The sequence below is a fragment of the Haliotis asinina genome, chromosome 4 (assembly GCF_037392515.1).
Source record: "Haliotis asinina isolate JCU_RB_2024 chromosome 4, JCU_Hal_asi_v2, whole genome shotgun sequence".
NCBI lineage: Eukaryota > Metazoa > Mollusca > Gastropoda > Lepetellida > Haliotidae > Haliotis > Haliotis asinina.
In genome coordinates, this window is record NC_090283.1 from 79,679,907 (window position 1) to 79,701,987 (window position 22,081).

At 37.6% G+C, this 22,081-nt stretch overlaps 1 protein-coding gene across 4 annotated transcripts; it reads right to left on the bottom strand.

Annotated features, from left to right (window-relative positions):
* Nucleotides 1–559: 559 nt before the first annotated feature.
* Nucleotides 560–21,441, bottom strand: LOC137281952 (ATP-dependent RNA helicase DDX3X-like). Of its 4 annotated transcripts, none has more exons than XM_067813687.1 (17): nucleotides 21,305–21,429; nucleotides 19,248–19,335; nucleotides 17,153–17,212; nucleotides 14,514–14,681; nucleotides 13,948–14,028; nucleotides 13,288–13,402; nucleotides 12,924–13,163; nucleotides 12,676–12,775; nucleotides 11,953–12,168; nucleotides 11,387–11,485; nucleotides 10,550–10,710; nucleotides 9,639–9,783; nucleotides 9,135–9,279; nucleotides 7,639–7,835; nucleotides 7,331–7,448; nucleotides 6,355–6,514; nucleotides 560–5,752 (listed from the first exon to the last, which is right to left on the bottom strand). In XM_067813687.1, exons 1-17 carry the CDS (start codon nucleotides 21,350–21,352, stop codon nucleotides 5,566–5,568), a joined length of 2,328 nt encoding a protein of 775 aa, XP_067669788.1. In that variant the 5' UTR covers nucleotides 21,353–21,429; the 3' UTR covers nucleotides 560–5,565. The 4 variants fall into 4 exon arrangements, with proteins under 4 accessions (XP_067669788.1, XP_067669789.1, XP_067669790.1 ...); XM_067813688.1 differs by having other exon boundaries at nucleotides 7,639–7,820; nucleotides 21,305–21,426; XM_067813689.1 differs by lacking the exon at nucleotides 17,153–17,212 and having other exon boundaries at nucleotides 21,305–21,441.
* Between the last annotated feature and the right edge of the window lie 640 nt (nucleotides 21,442–22,081).

Here is a 22,081-nt window from a genome sequence, read left to right on the forward strand (position 1 = left end):
TGTCGCGAAGTCGTAATTCGAAGGTGTCTCATTGTTGAAGTGCCAAGAGTTGATTTTGCTGAAACTGCGAAAGGAAATATGATGCAGGTAATAATTATTCCAATACTATAGCCTCAGTGTCCCATGTTAGGCAGCTTCCTTATATCATTTCATCAGACCTCTAACGTTTTGTTGATTATGTTCAATCCAGACAGTGTGAGAAGTTAAAATGAAGGTGGTGTGTACAGAGTGATTGCATGCACAGATCTCGAATGGCCGAAGGCTTCCATTAATCACGCTCATCACACTTATCCCTATCATAAGGTTTATTACACTCATCTTAGAAAACAAACATATCCTACACAAGATACAAAGCCGCTTTCCCACTTTTGACAGTTATCTTTCTATGGTCCACTTGGCATGAGATAATTGATAATCTAAGGCGAGTCATGATACTGCATACACATAAGTCAAACCTTTGTGGCCAAAGCTGTAAACATTACAACTGTGTTGAAGCCTCCGAGTTCTACAACAAATCAAAGCTATTCCAGTGCCTTGAACAAAAGACAAAAGTCGTTTGTTTTTATCATCTTTATTGCATTCAACTATAAACATTCAAAATGCCCAGATGTAACACTTGGTCATGTAGACAACTTTGGCTTGCTCCAGAGAGAATAGGTCATGGTAATGTAGTTTGCTCACACAACAGATATTCACCATGGAAGAGCCATTTGAAGGTAATACTAGGAATGTGCAGCCATCACCAGGAATACTCCCAATGCTGTACATTATAGTACTCATTACTTAGTGCCAATACAAACCATCAACCTTCTCAATATGAGTGATTTATATGAAGGCATTTGGATCATCCATGGTAATAGGTGCACATATATTATTCACTAATCAAACTTATTTTTGGAAATAAATTACATAGCATATGTATCTGAAATTATCAAAATGGGTCATATGCTTATGCTGTGAAAGACATTTGTGACTGTGCCGATAGGGTACTCTCTCATAGGAGGAACACTCTCAGGACTAAGTATCTTTACATACCCTGGAAGTGACTAGCATGTAGGCACTGTTCAAGAAGGCAATTAGCCTCGTTAATGATTACAACAAAAAGTTAGTACCATCCTCTTTGAATGATGGCAAGCAATAAAAAATATGAAGGCCTTCAAAATGGCTCTATACATCTCTAAGATCTAAAGTAGATGAATAAATTGTTTTCTAATGATATCACATTTTGATATTCATGTGGACTGACCGACCTCAAGACACTGCTTGAGGACATCATAAAAATACTGCACCTCAGATCTATCAATAACAAAATAGTCATGTGAACAAACATTGAACTGTGCTTCACAACTCATTCCACAACTCTTCAATCATTCTCATATCTCTGACCTCAGGTGTCAAACCACAAACATTTTGTGCTGTTTAAAAATCTTCAAAAACTGATCGTGTCATGAAAGTTCATTCCGACAAGTTCAGTGATTATTTGACAAACAGACTGAAACACAAAATCTGGACTCACCAGTACATTTGAGTAAAGGAGTTTGTGTAGAATGACATACAGCACAAACATCATGGCATACATTAAGTCGACACATCACTCCATTTTTCATGGAGGTGACCAAATGTAACATCTCGGTTAGCCAGACTTTTACACAACTAAATAAGTTTGTCAATATGAGAAAAATGCCGTCCCATATAAAAATCAACTCTCTCCTTAGTGCTTTAGAAATATGCCTCGTGGTTCTTAATTCAACCATTTAAAACCATGAAATGGTACATGTATAATATAATGGCTTAAGTATCACATAACAATGCAAACAAATACTACAGAGTATTGCTGTATAGAAAAAAAACCTGCAATCCCATTGTTTGTGCAGAGAACCCTTTGTTCACACATACATGGCAAAACATTCTTGGGAGTTCTTGGGCAAATAACCATGTTTTGGTTTAACAAAAGGTGGGCAAGAAATAGTTACAAAAAAATGGGAGAAAGCTTGTTCAGTTTCTGTTGTTCATCTAGGTTGATCAGGACTGACATGGCTGCCCAAGAATCAAGACCTGTGTTTTACCAAGGTATAACCTCCTCCTACCTTGTGCTATTCACCACGGGTCTGGCAGGGAGACTGAATGCCACTGGATTATACTGGTTTCAAAAGGGGCTGATCACATAGCAACCAACAGCCTAATTGCAAATCAAGAGCTGTGTAACAGTCAGATCTAAGTTGGGAGGAATACATGTCATTTGTACATGACTAGTTCAGGACAATACAAATAATACTAATCAATAATAAAATCCCTGCTCTATCTCCCGGTCAGGGCTTCCCTGAGCTTAAACTTTACATATGGATCAACATGTTATATCTTTGCGCAGTTAAGAGGTCAACATTATTTTAAAAAATAACATGTAAAAAAAATAATGTAGTTTGATTATCATAAAATCCATGATAACTTTTATGATACATGATCAGAAAGAAAATTCAGAGATCCTTCAAATAAGTACTCTGATCATGTCAAACAGTGGAGACTACGTCTCAGTAAAGCAAGTAATGTAGAGTATTGATAAAAAGACATGATATGTTAGGCTCACCAATGCCAGCGAGTTTCATCTACACAATGGACGACTGTTACACAGTCAAAATTTGAGTGGAAGGAACAGTGAATCTTTTCACTATGTGATCATAAGTTAACATTAACAGCATATCAAGATCATACCAACAAGTAAAATGCTCACATAAAAGAATGGGTACCTCTTCAAAATGCACAATACCCCATAATCTGCAGTTGGCTAGAAATGAATGACGCAATACGCCCTCATAGTCATCACAGATTGTTCAATGTGGTCCCTGGCGATATCAACATAAGTAAGCAAGTACTTCAGACATCAACAATGCTCGACCCTGAGCAGGACCAGACAGACTTGCCAGCTGCCAACAAGTCAATTGCAGCCTCGCTCGCACACGCGTTCACACACGCACACTTCAGGCAGGCAGGCAGGCACCCACTCTCACAAATATGGGAGCATTCTTCACAAGTCAGTGGGTAGGGAAAAGACGTAAGCACCAAAGTCTCCGAGACAATAAGTTCCACTAATCAGGCTTGCCCAATGAACGAACGAACATACCGTAAATTCATGCCAAACTCTCCCCAAATCTGTTTGTAGCAAGGCCAATATACTGATGGATCATTATACAGGGAACTAAACACAAGGCTATCTCATGTCATGAACAAGATCTATCACAGATACTGGGCTATGAAATATGTGATATTCAAATCATTCTCAATGGAAAAGGTTCACCAAGGCAAGCCTGAGATGTCTCACAGATCGAGGCACCTATATGTGCTAGATGGTCTTGGTTCTATCCAAGAACTTCAATGACTATATGGGCAAGAGTTTGAATGGAGGCTGATTAAGATAACATGATACTGGATGAAAATCACTTATGCTGTATTATGAAGTTGTACATAACATGGAATGTTGTATTATCATGTCATGATCAATTTGACTGTAGCGGACTTGAAACATCCTATCACTAGCTATAGGGTTTCTCTGCAGCTAAATGGGACCAGCCTATAGATACAGATTGATCCTCTATAGACGTAAATACTGTTGTATAGTGTACCATATTCTACCATACATGACAAAACACTAGTCATCATCACTTCTTAACATTGCACTAACTTTGGAGTACAGGATGTTGGCACTTGAAATGCAAATAAATAGGCTTCGATCATTCGTAAAATGGGTAGTGGAATTTCAAAGTTAATTCAGACAGTTATACAATATACATCGCATGACAATGGAGAACGAGGCAAATGAATGTCATGTTAAGTTCTAACTATAACAAAGCATAATATTTCAACTGACGGTTCCTTTATAAGTGAATAAATGTACTGCATATACTAGTTGTGAAACATTAAAATAATATTGAACATTCTTGCAGATCATTTAGCTGTGTTAGCAAAAATGGTCCCACACATTTAACTTCTCAACTGATCTCAGAACCTATCCCAGTAATCATGCTTTGGTGCATTAGCTGATAATTTGGGAGCAGATATTTTGAGCTATCCCCTAATTTAATAATGGATACTTGTATTTTCCTAACACCATATTAAATACATATAATTCAGAGATTACTTATATGCAACTTTTAAAGCTAAAGGAAAGAGTTTCACAATCGATGCACAGGGTTTAAGTAGTGAACATGCAATGAGGCACCATTCTTAATTTCAATGATGCTCAGTGACATCAAGACTTCTGGAAATCAGAACAGCCTAACCTGGCCTGCACAGTTCCAGAATGTGTCTTTGTTACAAATGTCAAACAATTTGGCAAATGTTTTGATTCAAACAAATATGTTAACACTTCTAGAATAAATGCATTTCTTGAGAGGATGAACAAGATGTTCATCAGGCCGGGCATTCACGGTAAGACGTGTTAACATATAAAGTCTCCAAGAAGTGCCTGGCAAGTGTGAAATGTACTGGTCACACGCAGTAAGGTACAACTCATTACATACCTTCACACAGATTAAAGGATAAACAACACAAGTACAATTACAATTTTGTAGAAATATGGCACTTCAGTTTGACAATGCCCTATTCAGGTAGGGAGTTGCAATACATATAAAACCCTGTGCTTCTGTTTTCTGTTTGTATGTGCTACGAGGCTTAGGAAATTATCCCTGTCGAACACAGTCAACTAACTATGATCAGCCATAGTACCACATTACAACCAATCATCTATCTATGTATCACTAATACTTTCCTCATTAGTGATCTGTCAGTGGACTTGGATTTGCACATACACGACCAAATCTGAATTTATCACAGGACGGCATCTTATACACAAAAACTAATCTAAAATATAACACCAAGAAAATTGTTTTAAAAATGATGATAATAAAAAGCCTGGCTCTTTAGATGGAAACAGGTGAAGAACCAGTATAAACATGTCAGGGTTACAAATTGTTTCGATAATTTATCAGTTGTAACAGATGAACGATTACATTTAAAACAAGGTTCATAAAAGTCTTCCAGCATTGTTGGATGGAAACATTGTTCCATCTAACAGTCAGTATTTCTGCATTATAAAATAATACAATTTGCTCATCTGTTTCCACGAGTGAAGACATGTCACCCAACAAGTGATATTTTGAAAGACAGCACAACTGTCTAAACAGACGCTGAACTAATCCAGCTATTTTCATGTAAAATTTGCAAAATAATGGACAGTTTTTTTTCCCTTCATCTGTAACTTCAGAGTGTAACAGAATCCTGTCTCGAGGTACGTTGTGATACTATTGAACAGTGCAAGGCGGTATGATGCCTTGCCAGGTTTATGTATGCAGAGTCAAGACGACACAAGAGTCTTGATCATGCAAAATATCATACAGTCAAATAATTGTTACTGGTTCCATCAACTGTTTGCCAGTCAAAATAACAAAGTGCACCGTTTCCAAGCAATATGTGAGAAGGGGAGGTAACTGCACCGACAAACCCAAACTGGTGTCAAAGGGAGACAACTGCAGCATTTGTCCCCTATTCCAGCATATGGAGGTCAGCAGTGATTTAGTTGCCCCACCAGTCGTTAGCAGCTGGTTGTTGGTTGTACGCTCCTCCGTAGTTGCTGTACTGGTTGTACTGGTTGTAGTGGTTGAAGCCTTGTTGCTGGAACCCAGGGGTTGCAAACCCACCGGATTTATTCTGCTTATTCTGTTGACGATAATCACGAGCTCCAAATCCACCAGATCCATAGCTGCAAGGGCATTGAGTAATTAATTAAAGTCTTTCCAAATGGGACACATACTTATTATGGTTATGAAGCATAGTAGTATAATTAATGGTGGCACGAAACCATTAATCGTGCCACCATTAATTACACTACTAGCATATATATACTTGCTATCATGAGGTAACATTCAGAATTGTACTGTTAGCACACAGTAAGGTAAAACGATCACACACCGCCAAACAGATCACAGGTAAGAAAGCCCTGAGCAAAAGCAAATGATGCATGCAGGATCAGGATTTAACTTTGCAACATATACTACTACCTCCACACTGTGAATCATTTCGTCCAAGTCAAACAATAATAAAATGTAAGCAAGAGAGCGACCAAGTTCTAAGCATGCGAGTGAGTTTGGTTTTACTCTGCTTGTAGCATATTTGCAGCAATATCATGTCAAAAATGGTCAGAAATGGGTTTCAGACATTGCACCGATGAGGGGAATGTTTTAACCACTAGGCTACCCCATCGCCCCTAATGAAATGAAAGAAGATCTGCAGTGGACACTAAAACTGCCCTTGTAACTCGATATTGTTTGATGTTTCATTCAAACAGTACATTCAACAACATACCGTCTCCCGCCGCCACGCCTGCTTGTTCCGCCAGATGAACGAGCCTCATGAGCCATAGACTCAAGCCAAGTTGGAACTTCCTGATTGGCTTCCACTAGCAAGTCCAACAGATCACGGATAATGTTCTTATTTTTCTCATTGAAGAAAGACGTGGCCAGACCTGAAAACAGAAACATAGTCACAACCATACAAACACGAGTAGGCCTGATCATGATCATGAAAAGCTTGTTAACTGAAATGTTAAAGGCATTGAATTACAGGCATTCAATTATAATCTGGGCTAAAAAGATAATCACATCAATTGTCACCAAATACCTATACCACAAGTCACTGTGGCTTGAGATACATGGATCAAGTTTGATCACAAATAATACTAGCTAAAAATACCTATGACATGAAATGCACCTTAACTTGTGACAAAAACCTTTACATTTGATTCCACAAACTTATATCGGCATTACAATCAATACAATCTAGGCTTATTGCATGTATTATCATTAACATATCTGGCCAATGCTTTTTGGGTGTTATTCCAGTGGCAGTTTAGAAGTTATGAAATACAATACTGAACCTTATGGATAAGCACTTCCTTTACTTCATGAATTCTTACCCATATAATTATTCAATGTAGAATGCTTTTATTTTCCAAGATTCAAGCAGTTACACATCCTTCTAAACTTATGGGGAATGAAGTTGTGAGTAGCAATGATCCAATATTATGTCTCAGGAATTTGGAAAGTTCAATACCTTCATTTCTATAAATAGAAGCTGAGCAGCATCGTAATGGTATCTTGTTCAAGCCGGACTAGTTACAGACTACTGATAAATGGTTTCAGGAGTGCTTTAAAAAATAATTTTTCTTAAAAATCTTTATGGCTGCACTTTCTGACTAGCTTGTCTTACCCATATCCCAAAACACTAATAATGAAGTTATTCACTCAAATATTGCTACCAACTTCAAAAAGAATACACTTACCAAGGTTGCCAACACGTCCAGTACGCCCAATTCTATGGACATACTCTTCAATGTCACTTGGCAGATCAAAGTTGATGACGTGACGAACATTGGGAATATCAAGGCCTCTTGCAGCAACCTGTAAGTATTAAACAAGTAGCAGTTAGTGTTCACTTATAACACATTACTTGAAACCACTGGACAGTATGGGACAATTCTGAACATGACAAAGGCAGACACTACTCCATGGATAGTCAATCTGACAGTAATAGCTTTAAACTTTTACTTTAAAAAGAAAAAAAACCCCAAAACCCAGAACCAATACGTACTGCTGTTGCTACGAGGATAGGCCGGTCTCCTGAACGGAACACCTTCAGTGCATCTTCTCTCTCACGCTGTGACCGATCACCATGGATACTGGTTGCAGGATAACCCTCTTTCTGCAGGAACTCTTCCAGAGCATCAGCACCCTTCTTTGTCTCCACAAAGGTCAAGGTCAGTGATTCTGGACCTGAAGAAAACATGCCTTTCAGACATGGAGGAGGACATTAGACTTCTGCTAAAGTATGAAAGATCCCCTGAGTGACTTCACTCCAGTGTCAGCATGCACACATAAGCCCATCAGACAATGAAAATGGTTTCAAATCCACATAGGATTTCAATACGAGGAATTCACACATCATTTGGGCTAATTGCTGAAAGACATTTTTCACCATTATATTTTTAGTTTAGAATTACATACTTACCAGAGATGTTATTAAAATATATATGAGAAAGGTAAAAGTTTGCAGGAAGAAGCCAAAGGGATTTAAGTTGTGTTGCCAAAGCTCAGAGAGGTTTGTATTTGATTGACAAAAATGTGGAAAATGTTATCAGCAAGAGTAGGTAATAATAGGTGCTTATACAGTATGCAGGATACAGGATGTTTATACAGAATTTTCCGGAGTATTATGCACGATAGTGTAACAGGTAAAGGCCCATCCTTCGCACTGCACCAATCAAACGTTATGTTCAAATTTGAACACCACCAATAGTTTTCATATTATTGGTTGAACGCATATTTAAACTGCTATCCAGGAATAATCAAAATACCATAAACAAAATTGAAACTGCATCTTTTAAGTTATTGACTGAACCAAAATATCCTTGAAAGGACAGAATTCCCTGCTATAACCATATACCCTCAACCATTTTAAGTCGAACCATGATAACTTCAGAAAATAAGCTCCTTATTAGTTCAGAACTGGTATATGCTTGTCAGTAGGGATAGGGTTATGATAAATCAAAATGATCAAGTTTGTTCAAACAAATCACATATGCATAGTGAGAATGAAAGGCATGTACCTGCAACACCTGATAAAAACATTCCAGTTTGCTTTCATGGGCAAAAAATCACTTACGTTTAACACAATGATCATCACATTAATATGCTGGACAAAATAAGTTGTTGATATTGGTATTTTTATGATTGATATTTATCAGAATGTCAATGAATAAATACATCATTATTCATAATTTCAAAATTTACAGACAGACAGACATACGTATATATTTTTGTCCAATATATATATAATGGCAAATGCATGTAAAGAAATACAGCTAAAAAGCAATCAGGCAAAAGAATTTTTACCCATAGATATAGTTAAACACAGGCTTGACAGACTTACTTGTCGATATAGACAACACGAATGCCAATAACCAATCAAGCAAAATAACTTTATACAAAAGCCCCATTAATGAACATGCAAATAATTAATGCTATGCTTTAACAAAAATGGTGACAAATAAAGCACAGTTGAAGTATGATGGTGTTTTGCTAGGCTACCTGATGCATTGATAAGGTCAAGGAGGAAGGATCTCTTCTCATTCTCCTCCACCCATACCACTTTCTGTGTGATGTTCTCACTGGTACTGCCAACACGGCCCACAGCCAAAAACACATAGTTCTCCAGGAAATCACGTGCTAGGATCTGAAATGAATTTGCAATGTAATTTGTTTTTGTATTTATTTTCAATGAAATTTGAGCAGCATTTGGTACTGAACACTTCCAGTGATGATCCAGTCATACTACCACTTGGGACACTAAGAAGTGACTTCACACATTGTTTTGTGGGGAGTTGAATTACATCTTCAGAGTTCCCTGACCCATATTAATTTAATCAAATCCCAATCATTACTTTGAACAGAATCAACCACAGAAAGAGACAAGTATGCATCAGAAGAAAGGTTGAAGATCATTTAAATGCACACCCTGAACAAACTTTAAACACATACAAATCTGATCAAGAAATTGTCAAGTTATCTTGGCTTTTGAAAGGCCACACCCACCTGGATCTCTTTGGGGAAGGTGGCGCTGAACATGAGAGTCTGACGTTCTCCTGATACAGGCATGCCATTTTTCTCCACAATGAGACGAATCTGGGGCTCAAAACCCATGTCCAACATACGATCAGCTTCGTCAAGAACCAAGAACCTGAAAAAGACAATTTTATCTTCAATAAATGGGTGAAGTGGATGAAACATAAGAATTTATCTAGCAACTGAGTCTGGACTAGACAATGCAGTGATCAACAACATGAGCACTAATCTGCGCAAATGGATCAGCAGCAGTCAACCCCTCAGCATGTCTGACCACCCGATCCCGTTAGTTGCCTCTTCCAACAAGCAAGGTTGCTTTTTTTGGCAAGCAACGTTGCCAAAGACCTTCTGCCCCAGATCTTCATGGGCTTATTTCCAAAAGGACTTCATAAAATCTTGCAACAATAATTAAACACTGCATTCCAAATTGACAACTAAAATCCTTGATCAAAGTCTGATCAGTTAAACTTTATTATGTAACACAGTAACTGTAGGTAGTTTGACTGACAATGTACAGTTGCTGTACTCGATAATAAAGTTTAACTGATCCGACAAACCACCTACATTGCAACCAGATTACAAAATCCACACATTAACAGAGGCATCTGGATTTTGTGCCACGTCTTGAGTTTCATTATGCTGATCTAGTCTAGTAGGAATGTTAATTAGGCCAAGAACTGAGAATCAGAATTCAAATGGGCGCCCATCAGACAATGAAAATTGTTTCAATTCCAAAGAGGATTTCAATACGAGGAATTCAAACATCACTTGGGCTAAATTGTGAAATAGCTTTACATTGTCAATTTGAGCACAAGTCAAAGTTTTCCGCTACTTCTGAACAATATAGAAACAAACCTGAACAAAACTGCAAATGCACTTACTTGCAGTATTCAAGCCCAATCTTGCCTCTCTCCACCATGTCGACAAGACGACCAGGGGTGGCCACAAGCATATGGCATCCACGATCTAGATCTCTCATCTGTGCACCAATATCTGCACCTCCATACACCACACATGGCCGAACTCGGGATCTGTAAGCAAACTAAACACAGACCCACAATAATGGTCAGCTGCACGACGGGGACACAATCAGTTGTGTTCAATGCCACAGTACTGCAGTCATATCATGGAAATTCAGCTTTACACATGCACAACTTAGAAACAACTGGGAAGAACCCAGTGTTCAAACCAACTATCATAGGTTCTTCACTATCAGACACACTTCTGTACAATGAATAGTTGTCACTTCATTAACGAAGCTGAGAAAATTGCATGTCAACACACTCAGCAGTAAAATAAGATCGAGTTAAACAATCAGGAAAGTGTTCAGCATTGGTAATGAGGAACTTTCAAAACAGTTCACAATGGCTTACATATAAATATTCCCTTAGCCTGTAAACACAGAATGTTGATTACATTCTTTGAAAGGGTTTGACTGTTCATAGCTAAGACACTCTGCAATATTCTAGGTGTTATACATTAGTCTGCGAATATTCATATCTGATCACATATCCTGTGATTAATATAGGAATTTATCCATACATTCTGGACAGAATACTATGCATAAATCCACCAAAAGGGGAACAGAAAGGGCTGCTCAAGACCAATTCTAATATGAACCTGCAGAAGTTATTGATTTGTAGTGTCCTGTGCTTAAAAAGCACAATACATTATTGAACTATTATTGCATTGGTATTATTATTGTATTAAAAGCTTACCTTTCTTGCTTCATCATAGATCTGAGAGGCCAGTTCTCTTGTAGGGGCAAGAACCAAGGCAATTGGGTACTGCTTAGTGCGCTTTCCATACTGCCTTTGCTGCATGGAAAAACAATATTACAAACAATACAGTGGTCATCCTCATAGACCCAAGCATTGGGAAGACATCTGTAAACTGTTGTGTAATTAAAGATTCAATATATGTGAACACTTTAACAAATATAACTTTAACACTTTAACAACTTCATAAATCATCTAACCAGTAAGACTTCATGATACAGTTAATATACTGCAGGACTAACATTTCCATGGCTATACTGACATGTGTCTGTGTGGTCAGGTGTGATGGTATTATTTAACCAATATACATTTGCAGAGAACAGGCAGTTGTTAAACATTGTTCGAGAAACATAAACTAAGTTATTAGGCTTTGACGAACTACATACACACGATTCTTAGAAAGTGTGCAATATACATAAGCATGAACAATTATCATAGTTTGTCCTAAGTGACTGGATATTTACTTTATACAGAAGAAACAACTATAACAATAATTCCAACCATACCTGTTGTGGGACTTGACCTGGTCCTTTATCATAGATCTGGTTGAGGATGGGCACAAGGAAAGCAGCAGTTTTGCCAGAGCCAGTCTGTGCACATGCCATCAAGTCTCTACGGCCGAGTACAATTGGGATAGAGTACTTCTGGACAGGTGTCGGCTTTGTGTACTTGCTCAGTGCAATGTTGTTCCGAATGATCTCACCAAGTTCACAGTCCTCAAACTGAAACATTTAACAATAGTGTTTGGCATAGTTGCAAATGTATACTCATGGAAACGAATAAGGGAATACATGAAGGTTCAAGTGTTCCCTATGCTTCACTAGCTTTCTTCACAAGGTATGTATTGTACTGAGTGAAATAACTCAGTCTGAGTCTGGAAATAAATAGAGTTCTTGCACCAACATGTGTTCCCTTATTAGTTTATGAGTAGATCATTCATGGCGAGGTTGCACTGTTCAGATTTGGTGATTTAGATATATAAACATAGCTTGTAAAATGTAACTCCAGTGATATTAATGGCAACATTTCAATAAATAACCAAGGAATATTATGGATACTAACTTAAACCAGAGTTGTCTACAAACCACATAATATTGGTTAATAGGCACCGAATATTGGGAATCTATTTTCCACTGCATTATAGTGATTACCAAATTTGAGGTTTAATCATGAACCAACAACAATTTGCATAAATGGTATTTTCCTGTGTGATAGTAAAGAAATCTTACACTGTCAGCAGCTCTTGGAAGGTTTTCACCACTAGCATCAACTGGAATATCATCGTATTTCTCAAAGTTGATACCGGTGCTGCTTGATCCAAACAGCTCCCTGAAAGATAGTTATTGTAATTAACGTCCAGCTTCAAACTGGAACTAGATCAGTGATACATTTACTGTGTCTATCAGTTTTATGTTCTATGTAATTTACATTAACCCAAAACATGACATGTTAACTGAAATCTGACAGATACACTCACTGTTCAAGTCTCTCGTTTTTCGGCAAAGGGATAGACCAGTCTTCATTGCGGATATCCTGGTTCCCATTACGGCCAGCCCATGCGTCTCCATCAGTTCTGTTGTCCCACTTGTTGTGTCCCCACTCTCGCTTCCGTGGGGTGCGATCCTCAGCCAGGGCATCCCATCGGCTGCTTCCCACAGGTTGTGGGGGCAGGCTCCCCTGGCGGTCATACTGATCACCACCCCATCTGTTGTCCGGTCTGTATAAAGAGAATGACTTACTTATGTCTACACTGTACAAAATAGTTTTACTACAGAGATTTACAAAATGTAACTATTCAGGAAGTTTGACTTTTAGAAGTGCATAAAGTACAAGGGTGCTACCTGTCATTCCTTGGGAAGTTCCCCCCACTTCCTCGGCGGTTATTGAAGTTGCTGAAGTTGCCGCCCTGTCTTCCACCTCTGTTGAAGGTGTTGTAGCCTCCCTGGTCCGGCATCCCTGAACACAAAACCAGAACATTAACAGATTTTATTTACATGCACTTGCACACACATCATGTAGGGTGAAAGGAAAAGTGTACAATAATATTTACAATAAAATAAAATCGCAACTGATGACCTCAAGGGTCAGATCTGACATCTAGGCCTCAATAGGTAGCAAACATGTCACAGTTTCAGTTACGACCATTGTTAATGCAAACTTTTCATAATCAATGAAACCTATCTTAAAACAGTGACAATGAAAACAGCTTCATCCAATTTTCAAAAGTGCCCTGACATTATCTCAAGACTTCCAACATTGGCAGGCACTGACATTCTGACTGCCCAAACATGCAAGTTGAGTCACCAAGCATAATTTAAGCCACACTTTAGTGTTGCTGTTTGGTTTACCAGCTTGATTTAGGCTGAATATATGTGAGTGAAGAAGTTTAGTTTTATGACACTTTTGGCAACATCGAGGCAGTGGATCCCAGAAATGAGTTTCACACATTGTTCTTGTAGGCTGTGGTTATAGACTGAACAAAGCACAAGAGAATCATTTACCCTGTGGGCCAGGCATGGGAGCACTATAGCCTCCTCGGTAACCTCCTGGGCTGCTGTTGTAACCTCCACGATAGCTACCGTCTGAAAAGTATTATCACCATTGTTACACTGTCCAGGAAAACTATGAACAATCATTACTGTGCAGCTACAACAGATAAGCCACTTCAGTGGCAACAGTTTTGACAAATGCAAAATAAAAAGTACACACAATACACAAAAACCATGCTGTCTTCTGCCTGTTTTTAAAAAACTGTCAAAAACATTAAATGGTGATCTCCCATCACTGGACATAATTAATACACCCAACAATTCATTCTGAGGAATAGTGTAAGCATTGCAGACAGCCTGGGCTTCTTTATTTCTACAGTGAAATGGATACTGAAACCACTGCAATCCTTGATCTGACCATTAATATACTTCATTTAGCCTTGCTTCCAACGAATCCCAAATGAAATGCATACTTATGAAACTTTCACACTGAAATTCAGGTTAGACAAAGTTTGACAAGGCAATGATAAATACATCTAGGTTAGTAATTAACAACAACACACTTGAACACAACTGACCTCTTCCATCACCCCCTTGCTGACCATAATCTCGACCGCCACCCCAACCTCTCTGCTGTTGCGGTTGTGGGGGAGGCATTGGTGGGGGAACCTGGGGAGTCGTCATTATCCCTTGGGGTCCCCCTCGCATGTGAGGAGGCACATAGCGCCCAGCCTGAGGAGGGGCACCTGCAAAAGATAAACCAATTTGTCACGAGAGGGAGCAAACACATGTTCAAGATAATTATAGGATTTAGCTTACACATTACTCAGTAAATTTTGGAGTAGTGTTCAGTTAAAAATCTTCCACCCCACAAAGTATACAAAAAACATTTGACAAAATATTTGCTTTAAAGATGCTACCACCAATAAAGGACAGTCACCAGATGCATCAAAATCTGATTATGTAGGGATGGTCAACTAACTGGTCAAACAGTAAAAGTAGACATGTGGATGTTGATCATAAATTTACACCATAAATTGCTTATCTGCTGTCAAGGTAACAAATATTGGAGAGTGCATACGAACAATACTGGCATAGCAAAAAGAAACCAAAAACTTGTGAAACGGTGCAAAAGTAAACCAAACAAGTTTAACATTTGCCTAAGAATACAATGCTTATTAATACAGAAAAGGAGTACAATGTTTACACAACCACAACATAGTTCGTGTTTCTAGATTCACTTGCTCATCATGCAGGTAAATACAAGTTCTTCTTGTTCACAGACAGAAACACACAAGACTGCTTCAATCAGTGGATTAAATAGATTAAGGACAATAAAATGTAACAATGTACCAAAAATGACTGAATACGTCACTTGTTAACAAGTTAACACACCAAAATGTTCTCATTTGTATTCAGGGTTTCTTTCAGGGTTTGCTTGCTTTTCATTTTTTAGATGAGTTTATTTTTCTGGAACAATTAGTAACTGACATTTGAGATGAGATTTGCAGTATCAAGTTTAGAACTGTTGGGTGTAAACTGAATGGAATCGTGGAAATGCCTTGATCCCTGCTACACTACAAGATAACCACAAAGTCAGATATAAATGTACTCGGTACATATTTCCACAAGCTGTTCAAGGACAAGGACCAACTTGCTTGCCAAATGGTAACTGACCTTGCGAGTCAACAACCTTTGCTCTTCACAAAATTTCAGAATTCAGAAGTCTATGAGAGGAACCCATAAGAGGATTGTTTTACTTCAAAGATATCTAATTCCAGCTGATTTACCACTGTCACAGTCAATATACTGACATGGTTGAAAATTCTTAATGCTTCAAGGTAACATCTACATGTCGCATTTCTGGAATATATAAGTTGTGACAATTTCTGCCAAGTATATGTTAGTTTGCTTAAATTCCAACTATATACAGAACTTCTGATACACATGCTAATAAAGACATGATGTCTATAGGACATCCCACTAATGCAACAAGAAACAAGAACTATGTTACAGTCATTGTTTAATCTGAAACAACCAATGATACATGAATAGGTAATACATTAATATATATGCTCTTGGGAACACCAGCTCTACTTGTGAAAGTTGGCTTAGTGTGACATTCTGATCCAACAGAACTTGTCTGAAAATTGTTAGTTAAGTGGGATAATGAATGTTCTAGATGCATAACATCTCTGCCAAGAGTACCAAGAAGGTACTGTTGAGTTGGACTATTACTATTGCTAAAATAATGTTCAATGTAGTGTTCAAAAATAGTTTATCCAAAACCACACTAGCAGCAATTAGCCTGTTGCCCTTCTGTTCCTTGTGCCAAGTGTTCATGCGGCCAAAAGGACCGCCTAAGAGAAAGACCAATGAACTACGAAACTGTGATGGCAAACATTGTTGAAACTGTTCAGACTGCAATGCATCAATAAAAGGTTGATAATTTTGACAAAAATACAAAAATACAGTGGAGGACCATCACACATGAAATGAAATTTTAAGCAATCATATAGGTATATTTTGTAATCTTCTAAACATCTTTGCTATGCTGTTTGTTTACTGCCGAAATACCTTAACCAAAAATGAGAAAAATTTCACTCGGTTTTGTCTTGATATTCCTCAAAACAAACAAAGTAACATTTTGACAAATATTCTGAAACTGAACAGATTTGCTTCAAATTGTCAATCAGATCAAAAAACACTGGGGCAATCGTTTTCTGGCCCTAATCCTTGAGTATATAGACAAATGTTCACCACATATATATACAAAAAAGAAGAAAAATATGAAAAAAAAAACAAAACAAAAAAACCCAAAAAGTATACATGTAGTAAGATCATATCCACACTTGGCTATCTTCAATACTGACATGCTGACCAACAGTAAGTTTTGTACTATTTATTCAAACTCGTCATACATCCTTACAAAAAGCATGCTTAACTAACTTCAGATTTTAGACAGAAGTAAAAAAACAAACATCTACACTCTGAAGTCTGAAATGTCAAATGTCATGCACCAATCCCAAAACAGCAATACTGGACGTTTGGACAATTCTGTCTGTTTGAAAACAATAGCTCACTACACCATTCAAAAGATGAGAAATACTACGTAATCTAACTTAAATATTGAAGAAAGATAACAAAAGCAAAATACAAGCTTGGGCTAATTATTAAATGATAGCACAGAGCATGAGTATCAAATATGATACAAAACCTTGCCCGTAGAATACGATTTGCTCAGGCGGATATCGGTTGTTTGGTCGGAATTGGCCATCTACAAAACACAGTAACAAGCAGTAAATGGAAGTGCTCTTGCACATTTGGATATCAGTTACTAGCAAACTCAAAGAAACAACTTTCCAGACCCCATCAAATAAATTCAAAAGCTGCTCTTGATCACTACATGACATTTGAATATGAACTGCTAACTAGTCTGTATTTAAACAATTTCCCCGGTGAAACCCAAGACATGTAAACATCCACACTCGAAGATCAGCGAATGAATGCGAACCCAGCCTTGAATCTTGTCTCAAAACATGGTTGACAAATTGACACTTCTGATGGATCATATAAAACAGAAGTAAGTGCAAGATCACTTCCACAATCATTGCAATTTGATGTACAGTATTCAACTTGTTAAAAGCATTTAATATTATTCAAGAGCTAAAATGTGAAGAAAAAATTCATATTCACAGCAAAAATATATACCTCCACTTCACAATAAATCTTAAATTAAGACAAACAGGTGTAGTGTAAGTTGTATTTCAAATCAAAACAATAAGTACCACCAGCATTTACAGCGACACAGTGATGGTAATGACAAGAGGCGAGGAACGCACAAGTCAACGGTAACTGGTCAAGCGGGAGCTCACATGCACCTCAGTAAGTCAATACTCAAAAGGGAAAGAAATACATTCTACTTTTCCTATAAATAGCATCACTTTACTAAGACTTCTCAATAACCAATACAACACAGAATTTTAATTTCCTTCAGCTGCAAGGATAAATCTCAAAACATTTCTCATACTGAATGGTATTTCCTCCACTTATACAAAGCACTGATGTTCAAGACAGACCCACCTGGGAACCACTGCCAATATCCTCAAGTTGGGATAATACCAGCATTGCATTAACCCAAGACAACAAGACTGGAATCAGACATTTGGCAGATAGATGCTTTTTAAAAATATGCAACCCCAGTTTAAAAATATGCAACCCCAGTCAGGTATCACAAACATTTTCTTAACATGTTGGTGTTTCCGCTGACTTAATTATTTATCAGACACTGTGTCCGACAACCTCAAACTTTCACTGCTCACAAATGAAATGAGACAGTCATATCCTATTATCTGAAATTTAAAGGTTGTCTGCCTTCAAGGCATTTTGACAGAACATATGTCATATTTGGGATTTCACTTTCTTAGTAAGTACAAATTCTAGTACTTTTTCCGCGACTTCCAGGTGGCTGAGCAGGCTAGGTGGCTGACTTTGTGTGCTAGCGATTAGGTGCCTGACTGAGGGTGCGGGTTCAAATCCCGGAGGGGACTCAACCGAAAAAAGTACTAGAATTTGTACTTTACTAAGAAAGTGAAATCCCAAATATGACATATGTTGCATTTGACCACTTTCTAAATGGCATCGTGTAATCATTTTGACAGAAGGTTGTACAATCAGCCTTGGTATTTCTGAAACAATGTTTTCAACCATGAAAGCAAAGACAAGACTGCCATTTCACCCACCCATGATTGTTTATTTTGATACATGATTAGTTACCGGACACAGTGTCTGGCTGGCTTTCAATTCACTGGTCCTAAAAACATTTCACTGGCAATTTTCAAGTATATCGCAGAGAACAGAAACATTGCATGTTCAAAGGAAGTATCTTTTTTTTAGTCATACCATTCCAAATGCAAGTACAGAAAGTCCTAGTTTCGATTTTACATAGTATCTATGGTAACCCTTACATTATGAAAGCATGCACTTGTAAACATTTCTATACAGCACTAAGATCACAGGTCGACCATCAAACTAATATTTTACTGCTATTTGTTTTCAAAACTGGCTAGAAAACACTATCATGAAGCTGAGATGTTTTAACAAATAAGATCCCAATGAGAACCTCTTTGAAAACATTTCGTAACAAATAATTTTCAGTTAAATGTGGTACTTCATGTTTTATTGTACATGGCAAAGATCAATGGTAGGCCTGTGGAAATAAACCAAATCTCCCAACCAACATTTCGAAATACCGCTGAGCAGGTGGTGCTACCGGGAATACCTGTTGTCGAGCTGCGACAACTACTACTCACTGTTAGGTGGCCCAGCAGGGAAAGCCTGGGCAGTCCAGTCACCGCGACCACGGCCTCGGCTAGCGCCGTTCAAGTCTAGCCCAGCAAACTGTTAACATAAAACCAGATATAGAACTGCACAGATGCAACAATTAAAGTATGATTGGTATGTCAAATCACAGGTTTTCAGGTGCCACACTGTGGGTTACTCCTGTCCTGTTACCAATCATGACAGATTTTGGCACAAAGCTAATATCTCTTAAAGCAAAAGATGTTGTCTGACTTAAATCAATATCATCCAACTATGTCCAGTTTCCATGCTCCATGGCAAGTAGAATGTAACATCATATCATATCACTGGTTTGTCATAGTCTTACAGTGTAGCTCTACATCAGCCACGACACACACCTGCATTATGCTCTGCAGTAAAGAAGATGCATATAATTTTTTTGAATGAACAAAACCAGACAACAGCTTTTGGAAATCAAAACAAAACAACAAAGTAACAGTCTTTGAGCGCTCTCTACATCAACTGTGGTACAACTTATGTTTAACTAAGTTTCCATGTCAACATAGTCAAAGTCATAGTCAAAGTCAGTGCCATAGGCATGCAATCTGGAGGTTTTCAGCATTACTTCCCAAGAACACCAATCAGGTTCATCTGGTATGGAAATCTGCTGGAATACTATCTACTTCACTGAAGTCCTATGTGTTAAAGGTGCAAGATCATAACTTAGTCATCTGTGAAATTTGGCGGAATATGAAAAATCAATTTGTTGCTGGATTATGTCTTATTCTGTTTAAAAGCATATGTTTTCAGGTGGCAGTATTTACTTGCTCACACGAGGTAGGGTGCATCAGACAGACACAGTATATACCCAGATCATGGCTTGTGTTTAAGATAATATAGTGTGCACAATCTTCTAAGATGTCTTAGAGTTATCTGGCACAAAATGACTTAAAATCCTCCAAAAACCCATAATATGATGACATTCCTTGCTCATGAACTTCACTCTCAGGATATTAACCATAATGTAGATTATTACACTGGTTAGTTCACTTAGTAATATGAAATCGACCTCTGTACTACTGTAGGCACTCATCTACACAAATACAGAAATGTAAGAAAGTGTAAGCATACGTAATAAACAAGCATTGAGTATTTAAGGGGCTTTTAACAACATTCCAGCAATATCACTACAGGGAACCCCAGAAATGGCTTCAATGTAATGAAAGAAAGATTACCAACACTACCCCCATGTTATCAACTTTATCAAATTTGTTGAGAATGGTATTTTTAACAAAGAGGAAAGGAAGAAAAGACTACATGGGGAAGTTTACCTTTGATTCAAGCATAATTTTGAATGCAGGAAATTCTTAGTTCAATCATAACTTTTGAATTTAAAAGACTTATTACAGATGCATGTTTAAACTAAAACTGTGCTTTCCTCAAAAGGTTCTCCTGCACTTGTAGAAAACTGGGCTTGAGCACGAGCCAGCCACTACTATTTACTATCCTTAGGGTTAGGCACGCTTTGTGATCCTTAGAGTTTGGATTTTGAAGAACTGAAAATTGGAGAACTTTAAGTAAGAATATCAACTACTTACAATTTGGAGCAATCTATTTCATATCACATTACATCCAGATTTTCACACGTTAACTAAGATCATGAAAGTCCAAAAGCACTTGAAATTCCCATTGTCCGACACCATGCGGTCTTGTCTACAGTTATGGGCCACGCGACCCCATCCCCGAACCATGGAAAATTTTGTTCAAAAGATTTTTTTCAAACCGAAAAGTGAGTCATGAGACGGCATATTTACATCGACGAAGTCCTACTAATACATGATTTTATTATTTAAAACAAATGAAAGGCCCAAAAGAAACAGACAGACATAACAAAGGTGGTGAAATATCTAAGCCCAGTGAAATCTCTGTTCACGCTCTCTTCACGTGGTCTGCGAGATCGCCATGCCATTTCAGAGCACAAAACAGAACGACACTAATTTAGGTAAAAATCGCTGTTTAACAAACTATTTCAGAAAAAGCTTCGACAGAATACGTCAACACAATATACCTGCTGCTCTAGACCCTTTCCATTTTGATGGGTATCATTGGGATTCATACGGAAGGTTGTCGTTTCCCTTTACCGACGAAAGATGGATAAAACAAGATGGAGTAGAGTCCACAAAGAACGCTTCTATTTATAGTCTCATTTCACTGACTTGGGGATCAGTCAGTATTTTGACCCGTGAATGGACCGCTACGTAAAATACTTTAGCTGTTAACTTACTTATTCACGTATGAAGCTATAAATGTATATATTGCTATTAAAGGTTCAGTAATGTTCGTAATTTTCATACTGTAAGTAATGACTAGTTCTTAATTATGTTAAAACTTCTAACCATTAAACTAATGTCTCCCTACAGCCATACCCAACACTTAAAGGACAATTGACGAAAGCGATAAATTCACAATGCTTGAAACAACATTTATTCTAGGTACATTTGTAAATTCAACACGCCACTCTTTATTTGATGTTACCATTATATGTACACACATTATATGTACACACTCTGCTATGAAATTACATAGATTCTTATATATATTTCAATGATGCCCAATGGTGTAAAACACTTTCTTTTTTTTAGAAAAAAATATTATATACCCCATTTATTAATGTAAATTACATGTAATATGGAGTTTACTTTGGATTCTCATTATTATATCCATAGAAATCAACCCAGGCAAGCCTCTCACACAAATACAAAGAAATCGCCTCCATATTATACCGCTTTCCAAATGGCACCGATACCTACTAAATGAAAGATCAAACAAAGTAATTAATACCGGG